We start from the raw sequence: 15,203 nt of genomic DNA, 5'->3' as shown, positions 1-15,203 counted from the left end.
ATTGAAACAATTAAATATTTAATTAACGTATCGTTTGGATGCAAATTATGTTACATGATAATAAAATATATTACGACACACACACACACACAATGGAAGATTACATAATTAATATAATTGTCGTGAAACTATAGTATGTAAATGCTCGACTCGTAATCGAAATTATGTTGACTTTAAAAAAGCGCTTCCCTTAATGCGATCAAACTCTTACACAACACGCTCGGTTCTTATAATCAGTTTTTTTTACAAACACAGCTTTTACAGTTTTTTTACTAGCTGGTTTTACATATTTTTTCTTTAATAATTTATTGATGTCTCATAATATCATTGGCTCTTTGATATAAATGAATTTCTGACTACAATTTTTTTTATAAAAGCATTTCTTAGTGCAATTATGTTAATTTTTCTTCGTAGCCTTCACTTCAGCCAGGGTCAGCTGATTTCATAGCAAAATGTACCACCTGCATATCAAGTTTTTCTCGTGACAAAGCCCGCGAGCTATGCGTTTGTATGTTTCTCATCTCACGCCGAGATTTCAATTTTTCTACGTATTTAGAAGATCGTTATCGAAACAGTTCCTAATAATTACACTCTGGCTAATATTATGTTATACATACGCTCATTCTTCTTTTCTCTCGTGTACTACACGTTAAAATTCGGCGATAAAAGATTGCGCGATGTAACGCACGTAGTCATCACTGACTGAGATGAAAAAAGAGAGCGAGAGAGAGAGAGAGAATAAGAAAGAAGAAATAAAACAAGCATCGGGAGTGAAAAAAAAACCGGTGTGCCTCACCGCCACCGTCACCACTGGCAACAACGATAGAGATCCCCTCCGGAACTGTCACCGGAGGATTGCCTCGCGCTCGCACGCTTTTGCACGCTCTCGGTTTTCTCGCATATACACGATCGTAGTACAAGTCGAAGGCCGGCGCGAACTTCGCCGGAAACAACCGAATACAGTGTGCGGATACAGTGCCGAACGTCACGTAGACGGTGTTGCTAGGCGGTCGACATGGGGTGGTGCGCGGCGAAGAGGACGGGAAACTTACTCGGGATGGGGATCATCGTATATAACTCGCGTCAGCAGCCGGCCGCCAATCAGTCGAGCAGGTAACGTCGCGTACTCGATTTGGGTCATACGATTCTCATTTCTTTGTGAAAGTCCTTCGGAGAGAACGGTCGAATGTTGCCTGACAATACGAATCGTATTGTCTTCCGAAATTGCTTTTTTTAATCAAAAATCGTGGTTTATTCGTTACGTCTGTTATCGGCATCTTTTCTCTCTCTCCTCTCTCTCTCTCTCTCTCTCAGAAGTTTTACGCTATCGGATCCTGAAGAGGCGACCGTCGAGAAAAACTCCGTCAATATACGTCTATTCCCGGACGTCCTCGCAAAATCATGGAAGTGCTACCGTGTCCTGTCAATGTAGACTTCAGCAATACCAGAGGTAAGCCACACTGATGATATTCTTTTCTTTTCTCTTGATCCGCTTTTCGGAGCGTCACGTCGCGTCGCGTTAACTTCTTCGATCGACGCATGAGCCCGTTGTGTTCTCAGCTGACAACGCCGGCTGAGAATCAGCTGATTTTTGCTTGCAACGCAATATTTGACGATATAATATCGGTTTTTAACATTTGTTCTTCTTAATTCGTGATACAAAGATAGAATTAATTATAAATTTACTCGGTGATTTACCAGCGAAACAGCGAATTACAGTTGCGTCAGAATCTTCCGATCATACGAGAGAGGAGGGGAGAAATGCCCTACGCTGCTGTCGTTTTTTTCGCATGTTATTTGATTGTTACTTCCTCTCGCATTTAACAGTCACACTTAAATTACCCTTGTTGTATTTACGAATGGAAATCTAAATATGATATTTCTAATTCCTTAATAAAGTACGAACATGTTAATATAATAATGTACAACACAAAATTCAACTGGAGAACTAAAAAAAGACTCTTAAAATCTATTCTAATTAAAAAAGTCGATATATTAATTATTATGTCATCATATTCTTTTCTGACGACAGCTCTGTTACATTGCACTAAAAGATGTTCGTTTTATAATTAATGAAATGATGTTCTTAGCATTCAATTTATCGTTGATATAATGCGAAACAAGAAGTGAAATAGCAGATAATGTTAATCATCAAAGAAAAACAAACATATTTTTTATTTTGTTGCAATTTTTGATAATTTTTAACATTTCAAAATGATAACAGCAAAAAAATGTTACTTTATTCAAGTTTACATTAGCCTGCATCTGCGTACATTCGAAAATATTGTGTATCGAGTATTTGTTAGATTGTCAGACTTACTACCGGCACATGCTAGTTGTCACAATGTCTACTTTAGAAAACTTTTGAAAAAGTTTAATTGTGAAGTTGTTTATTTCGAACCACTAATTTGATAACTAATTAGTTCGAATTATATATAATAACATATTTCCAATCAAACTCGAATTTATATTTATTTATTTTATTTAGTTTATTTATTTATTTGATTACTTGGTTTATTTTATTCAAATCAGTTTTAATTAAAGTAGATCAATTTATATACATATTTTTCTATATCAAAAGTATTATTTATAAAATATAATAATATACAAATATAATAATATACATACATAATATATATAAATGATATATTATTTACATTATATATATATATATTCAATAAGATGAAGTATTAGAAATAAAATAAATAATTAGCTACGTCTTAGAGTTGAGATGTTTTTATTAATTTTGATGTATTTAACAAGAAAAGTTGCACATTCAGTTATGTTTAACTAATTGTTACAGCTGGAAACGTGACAGACGAGCTTGATGGTGCTTGCCAAGCGTTAGCAAAGAGGCTGGAAGTCGAGCTAAGGAGAGCTAAACACGCTCAGCTGGCTTGTGGCGAAGTCCTTCTGCCAGCTGATTTGCTGCCTAAGATAGCCAAACATGTACTTACCATGGCAGATAACGAACCTTGTGGTCTTCGGTAAATTGAATTTTCCGTATATTATCGAAACAATCAGTTTCTCTCTCTTCGAGATATGAGATCAGATAATTTGACATAATACATACACGCGCGCGCACGAGATGGAAATTTTGATCTTATCTGAAAAATTTACGTATTTGCGCGTGTTATTTGTTGCAGAGGTTGCACGCTATTTATCAGCTTCGAGACCGACAGTATGTGTCGCAAACTGTCAAAAATACAGTGCGATCCCAGTGCTGTATCGACATTCGAACTCTATCTCACGCTAAAGCAAGATCACACATCTTGGCACATGTTGCTACCTCAATTTCTAAAGTGAGTATGACTTGACAAATCTTGTTATTGGACAAGTTGCTTTCTATTTGTAAAATTTTCTTGTTGATACAATTCAGTAAAAAATCTCACATTTTATGATATAAAACTTATAAAAATGTATAAGCAATGTTCTAAATATTTTCTTGTTATGTTTTATCATTGCTATGCAAATTATTTTGACTAAATAAAATCGTATTACAAAACTATCTCTATATTTTACACAAATTGTAGATCGGGATAATGTTGAATTATCTATATCGAGATCTTTCGTTTCCACAAGCATGAAAATTTATACACAACATAATGTACGCGATTGTTTGAGGTGCGACTAAATTCAATATTCAATTTGTTGTTTTTCTCACAGAAATCTTACGCGCGGTGGCACTATCATGATCAGTAGAGATTTCACCTTAGAAAAGAAGAAACTCTACAGATCCTATCAACAGTATCATTGAGAAATGCCGAGGTCACAGAATGGGATTTTTGTATATTAAACGATCTCCTGTTTTGCCAAATGTGCACAAACGGGTATCGCTACTTTTGCCAGTCTGTCGCTCTAAAAAGACGTCAGCTGAAATATACAATTGCATACAATATCGCAAGACCAGAAAAAGAGAAGGGAGTTGGAGCGACGAAAGCATCGTTGCAACATACAGGTCAGATTTCGTCGTTCTTAATGGCATGTTGTAAGATTTTGCTGTGCTCGCGCGCGGGAAGATGCGTTAACCCTTTAATTATACAATTGGATTTTCATATTACGGATGACAGCTACTTTTGAGAAACTTTCTAAATTTTTTCAATAAAAAAAAATGAAAAAAAAAATGAAAAAAAAAAAAAACGATTGCGCGAGAAAAGTCGCGGATTTTGCGGTTGAACTGTTGCAATGAATGAAAAAAGAAAAACATCTAGTTCATAATATTACTTAAATATTGATAACATAGTTGCACTTTGAATGCAATTATTTTTCAAAACAAAATTAATTCTTACGACAAAAATATATCGCGTAAGAATGTGACAGTTAAAAAAATCTAGACGTATTTAGTTGGTTTAACGAATTAGTTTAACGAGTTTACTAGTAACTGAAAAAAATAATAAAAATTATAATTCAGAGAAATAAGTTAAACAATTGTGTCCAAAAAGATGCAGGATTTCTACAATTTGCAAGATCACAGTTTTTAAGAAATATACAACTTAATAGTCGTGAAAAAGGATTAAAGTATTTTTGAGGTTGAAGAGTTGGAGGTTTTTAATAAAGCTCAGATGCGGACTTACAAGTATATTATTTGTATAAGAAATTTCTACAGTTTGTTATATAATAGAACAGCGAATCGGTTAAAGGGTTAACGATAAAAAAAACTTCGCTTTTTGTTTTATATGTTGTTCTCTTGCAATACTATATTCAAGGAGAAGAGGCCTATGCGTTCAATAATTGTGATAGCGCGAGACAAGTTCTAGTAGTAACAGATCTTATCGCGAGGAGAGAGAGGCTCTCGCGTTCTTCGTTCTCGAAGAAGGTATGTGATTATAAGACTTGTAACAAATTTCACGTGATACGTAGCAAGTATGATTAGTTTTAGAACCAAAAAACGCGTTTTACTAATCACTCATAGTCAGGTAGCTATATAGCCCACGTCGTATGTTTAGAGACGGTCTTTTGAAGCTCATGTGACTCTAGTAACACAGGCAAGCAATATTCTATTCTCTGTTTTTTCGTTGCGAAATAATATTGGAAATCAAAAGTGGCAGCATATTTGCCAACAAAAAAACAAGAAATCTTACAGGATAATACAGGATTCTTGGATAAAATACTTAATTTGTAATTAATTAATACAAATTATTTGCGATTAATTAATATTGATTCAATTAATATTGCTATTTGAAATTTATATTCTATTATATGTAATTATTATTTTAAAAATTTATGAAAATCTCTACGTAAATATCTCTATATAAATATTCAAATTTTAAATAATAATTTACATTTATTAGTTAATTGCTGTAAATTAAGATATATCGTAGTAGTGCACTTTTCTAGAACATCCTGTATAATCTGGCACAGATGTGCAGTCTATTCTATCATTTCATCTGTCAATCTTTATCCTACGTAATTTTCTCCCTTTATATGATCGCTATAAAAAATCTCATTAAATTATATCTTCTCTCGATATCGCGATATATCGGTAATCATTTCCATGGTATCAAAACGTTGTAGTGATGTGCTAGCAATAGGTGGTTCATCGAATCCGTCGGCGGAAACAGTGTTTCTTTTGTGTTAAATTTGTCCTAGCAATTTTACTGACAAATTTCTTGCGCTTTTTAAATTAAATTAATTAAATATTGTTTTTTCAAGACTTTGTTTTGTAAATGTTCTTATAATTTTTATGTAAATTTTGTGAATAGTTCGGAACGTTTGGAAAATCCTTACAGATTTGTTGCTTATACATAATTGTAACTAAAACAAGATTTCTCAATGGAGTAAAGAGCAGTACGGTTTCGAATACTTCGTAAACATATTTCTTATTGTATAAAAAAAATGGAAAAAATATATGAAATTGTGTACACAATAATAATGCATATATTCACTAAACTAGATAACTGATGTGTATTTTAGTGTATAAAAAATATAAACACAAGAGAACAGGGCAATTCTCGAAAATTTATTGCTTTAATTTCATATGCAGTCTCGAATACATATATAAATGAAAAAGGAAGAGCAAATTCAGAAAAGGAAGAGCAAAAAGTTGGAGGATTAACGTGTTTTGCCATTGAATTATTGAATCTCTTCCCTTCAGTTCAGTCATTATTATATTGCTATTATTATTATTATTATTATTATTATTATTATTATTATTATTATTATCATCATCATTATCATTATTATTATTATTATCATTATTATCATCATCATCGTCATCATCATCATCATCATCATCATTATTATTATATTATTATTATTATTATTTGTTGACTACCGTACATATTTCTATTTTACATTGTGGTTAATATCTGTTCACGTTTTTTATGTCTATATTTTTTTATTTCTTTACATTTTTCGTTCTTTTTTTTATGTATCGCTTCCATTTAGTAACTCGCTTTTTGTCGTAATACTATTAGAGTTAAATTGAAGATATGTTTGTGATATTAAGAAAAAATACAAGACAATTAAGTGTACGATTTATTGTTAGGATTTAAAGAACTACAGACGCTTGCGTTCAAAGTATTCTTCGCGGTGTCGAGAGAAATCGTGTTGCGTAAAACTACGAACGCTTTGTTCTCTTTGTCTTTAACACGAAATATACCGAAGTTGAAAATCTTTTCGTGGTTTGCTTAGAGAAAGAAGAGCGATGATTTAACCGGTCTTAATCGAATCATTGTTGTCAGAAAAAGCAAACTCTTCTCGAATGGATGTTCGGAGATGAAACTTTTGAATCTTAGAAAATGTATTACACACACACACACACACGTATATATTTTATTATATTGTACACATATATTTATATATTTTTATATATATTGTCATATGATTATGACACAAAAACAAGATCTGATTTATATAATCTCATTATATTAAAATTAGTGAAATAAAGGCTATATTTTTCAAGATCTAGAAATATGAGTTTGCAGAAATTTATTGTACATTATATTTTTGTATGCTCAAAGAAAAGATCAAAGATAATATATATATATATATATATATATATATATATATACAATATTTAAATATTCTTCTTCCTACAGTTTTTTTAAAAGATCATCTTGGAAAGGTGATTTGGCAAAAACAAAAATAATTTGTACTTTTTTAAAATTAGAAATGAGTTTAATTTCCGTTTATTATTATAAAACAAATAAATGTAACAAATTAAATCGAGAAACCAAACTTTTCTGCAACAATCGCGAAGCAGAAATTCTTAAATAAGATATCAGTTTAGAATAACATTTACGTAAACGAGTTAATAACTTATTTCTCACTATAAATAATAAGATTGGACCGGTTAAATTTAAGGGAGAAGAAACACAGTCCCGTCCAACTTTCCTACTATTCTCCGAGTATCTCCTTATTTCTTATCACGTCAAAAAAGAGAAATAACTAAGAAATTGGTAAAAGTCGTAGTTACAAACGACGTGTTGTGTAAATTGGGCTATCGCATTTGAAGGTGTAAGACTGATTTGCTGATGTACTAAGTAAACAACATTGAAATGTTGTCCGTTTTAAAGTCAGTCGGAACTTAGCCGATACGGGATAACCAAAAATCACTGCTCGAGAAGACATTATACTCAGTTTAAAAAAAGTCACGTTTTTTTTTATAACAAAGTAAACTATCGATACAAAAATTTATTCGTCAAACTGACAGTTATAAATTATCAATCTGGAAAAAGATTATTTCTTTCTGGGATGTGATATTTGGCTAAATCCCGCAAAACATCTATTCGTACTATTGTAGTCAGCAATTATTTGTTAATAACAAACGACGTCGCAAAAGTCGAGAAATTGTTGTATTGCAGAGCGATAGAAAGCAATACTCGCGCGGCCTCGTTTAATTGTAATTAGTTGATGATTAACAATGTGTGGGTGAATTGCAAGTGCGTATCGTTTTACGTAAACGATTAATCTTAAACAGTATAAAAGCACTTTTTTACATGAAAATATAAAAATCAATATGAATGTGTATTATATTATATATTGTCAAATATAATATAACAATTTTTTAATATTCTATTGCAAATATATATATATATATATATATATATATATATATATATATATATATATATATATATCGTATAATATATGTAATAATATATTTTATAAGAAATTGCAAATTACTGTGCGAAATAAAATAGCCAGCTGTGTGAGCTATTACAAAAGAAACTGGAGAAACCATAAACTTTGTGATTATTTTATTTACATTCAATTTTTTTATAATATCATATGTAGCGTGTGTACGTGTATATGTATGTGTTTGTGTGTACACACACACACACGTACAATTCACCAAAAAATGTGAAATGTCATAGCGTTTGCCAGCCTTTGTTTATGACTGTGTTGAGGATTAAATATGGATAAAATAACATTTTTGTGCTTTCTATAAAATCGTGATAAATACAATAATGTCGAATGTGATAATGGCGATGATATCCATATGTTAATCACGTTTTTATAGTGTATGTAAGAAGTTTATTAGACGTGTTATATACACAAAAATTTATCCCAGGTTTTGTATAGCGTTATCCCTATAGATTAAACAATGTATGAGAACAGTACAAGTGTTGTCTCTAAACCGAAACAAAAAATAAAAAATTATTACAAAACACACACACGTATATATACATATATATGTCGTGTATAAACTAGAATACTATATCTATAAGATGTCTCTGTTAGAGTATCACCTATATCTCGAAACGTATCCTTGATGATATATTTGCGCGGAACATATTGTAGAATTGAGAAAAAGTCTAAACGCGCGCGCTGACACAATACTTCAGTTACCGATAAATTGTAGCATAAAGTTGTTTTTTGCATGCGTGAAAGATAGCGGATTTGACCGATTATGTTATCTCTACTATTGGTTATTGTTTGTAGTGATTATTTGTTCACAAGACAAACGTTAACAAAATTGATTCACGAGAGATGACAACATGCGGCGTTACATACGTACGTCGAAAATTGTAAGTTGTGTTACACAGGCCATATTTTTGTCGCTTTCACTTAACGAAGAACTTTACGAACCATCAAAGAAGATTTTTCTGATCTCACAAACGGAAAGCAGAACGTCGGAGATAAGAAAAAGGAAATACTTGTAAAATGTTGCACAGCAACGATATTTACGCGACGCTCGCTATGCTTTTGATATTTTTGTATCTACTTGCGCGAAATAAAAGTTCGATTACGTAGTTTACCCGTGCGATTAATATCACGGCTTTTCTGTATGTTATATAGTGATCGTTTGCAAATGTATTTTCTATATTAAAAACTGCTATGTGATGTTATTTCTAATTTGTAATATTTACGAAATTTTACCTGCGTTCAAATAACGCATATGTTCAATTTCTCATTCCCTGATAATTCCTTCTTTTGCATCCTGAACGTTCTCTCAGAGATTTTGCGCAATCTCTGTCTTATCTGAAACAAGGCGTAAGATAAAATTAAAGTAATAAAAATTTTTCAATTGTTTTTCTGAGGATCAGATAAAGAAAAGACAAAGAAAGACAAAATTCTAAGATAAGTTCTAAGATACTATTCTTCGCGATTGAAAACTAATCAGTGAAATCACTCCGAATGTGACATATCTAGATTAATCCGATGACTAATCGGTTGTAACTATATTTGTCAGACAAAAACTTTTATAATTAAAAAATAACATTGACGTTTAATGAAACACGTACAATACGGTAGCATACATACGTCGCGCGATATGACAAAGGAAGTATTGCGAACAAAAAAATTTTTCAATATCAATGTTTACAGAAAATCAAAATGAAATACGTGAAATGAATAAGCGTGAATTTAATAAGCGATCGAACAAATTGACGCAATAAATAAATTTGATATTAAGTTTAAAACATTAAACACACATAAAACAGTAAAAACATTTGCACACAATATCTCTCTCGTCTGTAAACATTCGATAAATTCTAATTGTTGCACAAGCGTTATCAACGCGATATAAAAATAACTGCAAATAACAAAAGTGCAAAGAGCGTAGACCGAGCTTGAAATGCTTTTGTGTGTGTGTGTGTGTGGTGCGCGCGCGCGCGTAGTCGTCGTATTGTTTCAATTAGTTCTCGCAATTATCGCGATGTATAGAACTGGACAGGAGAAACCAGTTTTGCTCGCGTGCGCTCACCCGACACAACCTGTTTTCCATCTCGAAAACTCGTACTATGTATTGGCGCTGTTCCTCGAGCTCCCGTGAAAAATTCTATATCGCATAAACCGGCTCACAAGGATTGCGCACTGATTTTAATATTCAGCACACCATTCTGTGCGTCTACGTAATTATTCTTTTTATATCGTCTCAACCGACTTTCTTGTCTAATTTACTTTTGTAAAGTGTAACAGCCTACATGTTGTATGTTATATAATATATTCATGTTTGGCGCGAATATAGTTTTGTTATAAACAATCTTAATCTCTCTTTTGTTATAAATGATCTTAATATTCAATGACCTCAAATTAAACAAAAAAGCATCGAGCGAAACTCTGGCATATCTGTTTCTAATTTGGTGACAAATAGTCTTCTGGCTCATGTTCGCGGAAACAATCAAACTCGCTTCTGGACATGCTCTCTGTGTCTGTCTGCTTCTTCCTAAGATCTAAGATATCAATAACACGTAGGCACTTCGAGGCGTGCGCGATAACGGGTTGGCAACTGGGTGACTTGTGCGCTCAGCTGATGGCCAATATATAACCGTGTACATACGGCTCATATCACACCGACGTTCAGCGAACACGTGCAAGTTCGCATACATGCGTACACGCACACCCGCCTGCGGTTACCTCATTACTGATGAAAGCCAAGGCTAGTGTAGACAGTCTGTCGCTGTGCAAACAAAATATTAACATTTACCGCTTCAATAATTTGTGTTTCAATCATTCGGCATTTGTGCACGCATCGTGTTTAGAAACAAAAAATACGCATATATAATAAAACTCTAATTTCTTCGTGAGGTCTGAACGTGGGCTTAATTTTTAATCTTTGTTTGCAATTTTCATGTGTTTTAACTTGAACTTTGTCCTCGCGGGAGTTCTTTTTATAAGCCAATCAAAAAATTACGAGTTTGAGTATATCCAGCTCGACAACAAACAAATGACAGTTGTTTTTAATAATCAAACAATCGCTCGTGAAAAGTTCAAATTAATTAATAGGCCGATACGAGCAATAAAATACAGGATGACAGCGTATGAACAATGTTTTTAATAAGTTGCACAAGCTCTTATCTTTTTATTTATTTCCGTAAGTTTCGTAGTATTCTGACAAAAGTCCAGATAACTTAGCTAAAGTCTCTAAATCAGTTTCCGAAAATAACCATACGTTATTATTTACTTTTGCTTATTAAAGTGAACGAGAACTCTTTCAAGTCGAATTACCAGTATCGCCGAATACTGTAATTGCTGCGATAACTAACAATTTGTAAGTCGATTTCTCGATTCAGAGCGTTAAATCCGACTGCCCGCTTCGAAATTCACACAAATTTGATTGTTGATTACCTGTATAACATTTGTCATTGTTTATCAACATGTCAGTCGATCACGTGTAAATCTTTACCGTTAAAGTTTAGCATGAATTTCTTACACCTTCATTATGTACAACATGATTTGTGCGTCAAACACGATGCAAGCATCAAATCGGAAAGCATCTCTTTTGCCTTTTTCGACGTTTATGTTTACGTAATAAGTAAGCGATCTCTCTCTCTCTCTCTCTCTCTCTGCCCGTAACTTGTAAACAGCTGTTCTATTTTTACGTTGGCAAAGGCGTATTATACATATACAAAAATTTGCTTACCGCTGGCGGTCGAGCCAACCAATTTGACGAATTATTCTTGGCTGGTAAGATAAGGGTCTTTCGTATGATCAATCAACGTCGACATGCTATATAGACAGACGTGTTACATGTACAGGAATATACACAGCCGGGGAATTTACAGGAAATATCCTGTCAACAACAGGAACGTGTTGTTTGCGCGACAGCGAATTTGCTCGTTGTCGAGCAAGATTCAAACAACCTAACGCGCAATGCGAGCGAGTTTTTCTCCGCGCAGTTATTTTACAGCGCGGCGAGAAAACCGTCGAAAGCGATAAAATATTATATATATACATTTGATATACTTATATAAATACGAGCGATTATTTACCGTAGCGGTTTTAAAATGGAAAGACGATTTTAATTCGGCTTCTGGAGAGGGAAAAGAAACAAGCTATCCGTGTTACGTGCAAAAGAAAGCGCGGAGAACAAAAAAAGCGCATTTCTTACATAGAAAATACACAGTGGCGAGGAAGTATTAGAGACGGAGAGGAAGAGAACAGGAAAGATTGCCTGAACGAAGATACCGCGACACAAAGACGTGTCTTTTGCTACCTCGCTGAGCGCACAATATCAGCGTCTTTCTTCCTCACTCGGTTCGTTCGATCTGCTATTTTCACACACTTCAAGATGAGGTAGAACGAGCTGACGAGAAGAAGCCGAGGAAGAGAGTGAGAAGAGAAAAAGAGAGGAAGAGGTTACTGCTAAGAAAAGAAAAAAGAAAATCCGGATAGGAGGGATCAGAAGAGAAGGAAAGAAAGGGTAAAAGAGAGAAAAAGACACTAATTTGGAGCAGCTCCGGGAGAACGAAAAGAACGAGGAACGACGGCAAAATGGAAGAGCATGATATACGTATATAAATACGAGCTCTACTATATTTTCTGTTCTATCGGAAAATCTAAAATTATATATTTACTCGTTTATTTATTTATTTATAATTCAAAATATAAAAGTTTTGTGTATTTTATGCAAAATTTGCCTTTAAACCTGTTTTTCATCACGGCACTGATAACTCCTTAAGCTTGCATTCTTAAAGCACCGTCTAATCTGATTGTCTCTCCATTTAATAGCGGGTTTTCTACGATCTGCTGCACCAACATGGCATACTCATCGGGATTTCCCAGCCTCTGAGGAAATGGAATACTCTTCTGCAAAAAAGTACGTACTTTATCGGGTAACTCCATTAATAATGGAGTATTAAAAAGTCCTGGAGCAATTGTTACGATACGAATTCCGTCTTTAGAAAGATCACGAGCAATCGGTAAAGTCATTCCTACATAACACACACAAGAGAAAAAAATATACATAAAACCATTTTGTCCCTTACACACAAAACATATAAGTTTATGATCACTCAATACATATGTATATCATATATACTACTTTACAGAAATTATAATGTATATAAATGAACAATAAAGAAAAATTTACCCACGACTGCTGCTTTCGAAGCAGAGTAAGCAGCCTGACCAATTTGACCATCAAAAGCTGCCACACTAGCAGTGTTAATAATTACGCCTCTTTGACCGTCATGATTAGGAGTATTTTCAATCATCAGTCCTGCAGATAAACGAATAGTATTGAAAGTGCCCACAGTATTAACTTGAAGTATTTTAGCAAAGTCTTCCAGTTTGTGAGGAAGCTTTTTGTTGCTGTTATATGTTTTGTTTGCTATAGCAATGCCTGCAGCATTAACAAGGACATCGAGCTTGCCAAATTTTTGTTTTGTTAAATCAAGAGCAGCTTGTACATCAGCTTCTGAAGTTACCTTGAAAGAAAAGATAAGCAAGTTATAAAATTGGCAGATCATATATACACATATTCAGATAAGAAATGCGATAATATACGATAGTATATAGAAATAAGAAATATGAATAACAAAAAAATTATAAAGTTGTAATCAATGTACAAAACACACACACACACACACGCGCGCGCTTACAGATCGTTCAGCTGCGTCACACTCCATACTTTAGGGTGAAATAAGAATGTTGTATTTGATAGTATACACATAATGTGTTATATAAGAAATAGAAAATAAAATAAATATAAATAAAGAGAAAATATAGTTTTTACAACAAAAAAATATAACACAACACAATATATAAAAACTAAAATGTACACACATCTACAGATGCAAATATTGCATTGGCCTCTCCCAGCTCATCGGCTAGAGCTTTTCCTTTGGATATCTGTAAATCAGCAATAACTACTTTTGCACCTTGCTTAACAAATCTTTCTACAGTACCGCGACCCAATCCAGAAGCACCACCAGTCACGAAAGCTGTAATGCCCTGTAAAAAGATCATTTGTTTTAGCGGTGAAAATAACAGCAATTACCAAACACCCTGTATATATATATATATATATATATATATACACAGGGTGTCTGACAACGAACAAACAAGCTGACGTGTGTAGGTAGGTAGATCGGGTCATTCTGAACAGAGAAGTTATTTATCATTTTGCGAAATTCGCAATAGTTAGTGAGATATGAATTAATAAATGTGAACCAATGAGCGCGCGGGGCACAATGATCGGACTCTATAGGCGTGCACGATTATGTGTGTTTCACATACGTTTTCAAAATTTCACGAAAAGCGAAGTTGTTTGGCAAACTTTCATGCATTGTATCTTTTCAGTCACCTTGATACCTCGCATAACCTAAAGTTTTGTTATTTTTGTTTATAAATTTTTATTTTTATTTATTTTTATACGTGGATATTACAAAAGAATAAAAAAAAAAAAACATTTAACGCTTTTATTAACTCGCTTTGTAGACAAGACGGACGTTTCTCGACCAGAAAGTCTTCTGTTTTTAACTAAAACAAATCAAACGAGTATAATCTTATCGCAATCTGTTCTTGAGACCATGTTTCTGGATAATTATTATAAACTGTACAAATACAATTTATTATTTCTTTTATATATTATTTCTCCATATAATATAATAAACATACATACCTTTAACATTTTTTAATTTATTCCAAAAAAAAGTTCAGTGAGAAAATATTTGCAACACTTGGCACTTGCAGTAATAAATGTTGTTCTGAAATTCCAATTGTTTCTACCAATATATATATATTCTGAGAATGAACTTGAATACAAGATGGCAATTACTTATCTAATCTGTGGACTTTGTACACAACGCGTCACTGAATCGCGGAATAGGCGCGGGGATCGGGGGGCAAGCGGGGCGGTTGCTCGTAGCGCCAACGAGCGCCGTGCGAACTACCTAGTAGCAGTCGGTTGTCCACAACTACGTCGTGTCGATAATGTAACTGCTCTTCCTTCCTATTTTCTTCTCAAAACGTAAAACTATTGGCCAATTACTTAATATTTAACGTTGACAAATAACATGTGTATATATATATAT

General features: G+C 33.3%; 2 protein-coding genes across 2 annotated transcripts; one reads left to right on the top strand and one right to left on the bottom strand.

Moving 5' to 3' along the window:
* Positions 1-1,085: 1,085 nt before the first annotated feature.
* LOC109854184 (protein charybde-like) lies at positions 1,086-4,198 on the top strand. Its single transcript, XM_020427040.1, has 4 exons — positions 1,086-1,450; positions 2,804-2,987; positions 3,147-3,302; positions 3,667-4,198. Exons 1-4 carry the CDS (start codon positions 1,402-1,404, stop codon positions 3,755-3,757), a joined length of 480 nt encoding a protein of 159 aa, XP_020282629.1. The 5' UTR covers positions 1,086-1,401; the 3' UTR covers positions 3,758-4,198.
* An 8,533-nt stretch (positions 4,199-12,731) lies between these two features.
* LOC109854144 (3-hydroxyacyl-CoA dehydrogenase type-2) lies at positions 12,732-14,975 on the bottom strand. The gene is made up of 4 exons (XM_020426967.1): positions 14,792-14,975; positions 13,954-14,121; positions 13,259-13,595; positions 12,732-13,100 (listed from the first exon to the last, which is right to left on the bottom strand). The coding sequence occupies exons 1-4, from the start codon at positions 14,798-14,800 to the stop codon at positions 12,844-12,846; spliced, it is 771 nt and encodes a 256-aa protein (XP_020282556.1). The 5' UTR covers positions 14,801-14,975; the 3' UTR covers positions 12,732-12,843.
* Between the last annotated feature and the right edge of the window lie 228 nt (positions 14,976-15,203).

Source organism: Pseudomyrmex gracilis, unplaced genomic scaffold (assembly GCF_002006095.1).
Source record: "Pseudomyrmex gracilis isolate BER0280 unplaced genomic scaffold, ASM200609v1 scaffold_60, whole genome shotgun sequence".
Classification (NCBI taxonomy): Eukaryota; Metazoa; Arthropoda; class Insecta; order Hymenoptera; family Formicidae; genus Pseudomyrmex; species Pseudomyrmex gracilis.
This window is presented reverse-complemented; position numbering and strand designations above follow the sequence as displayed.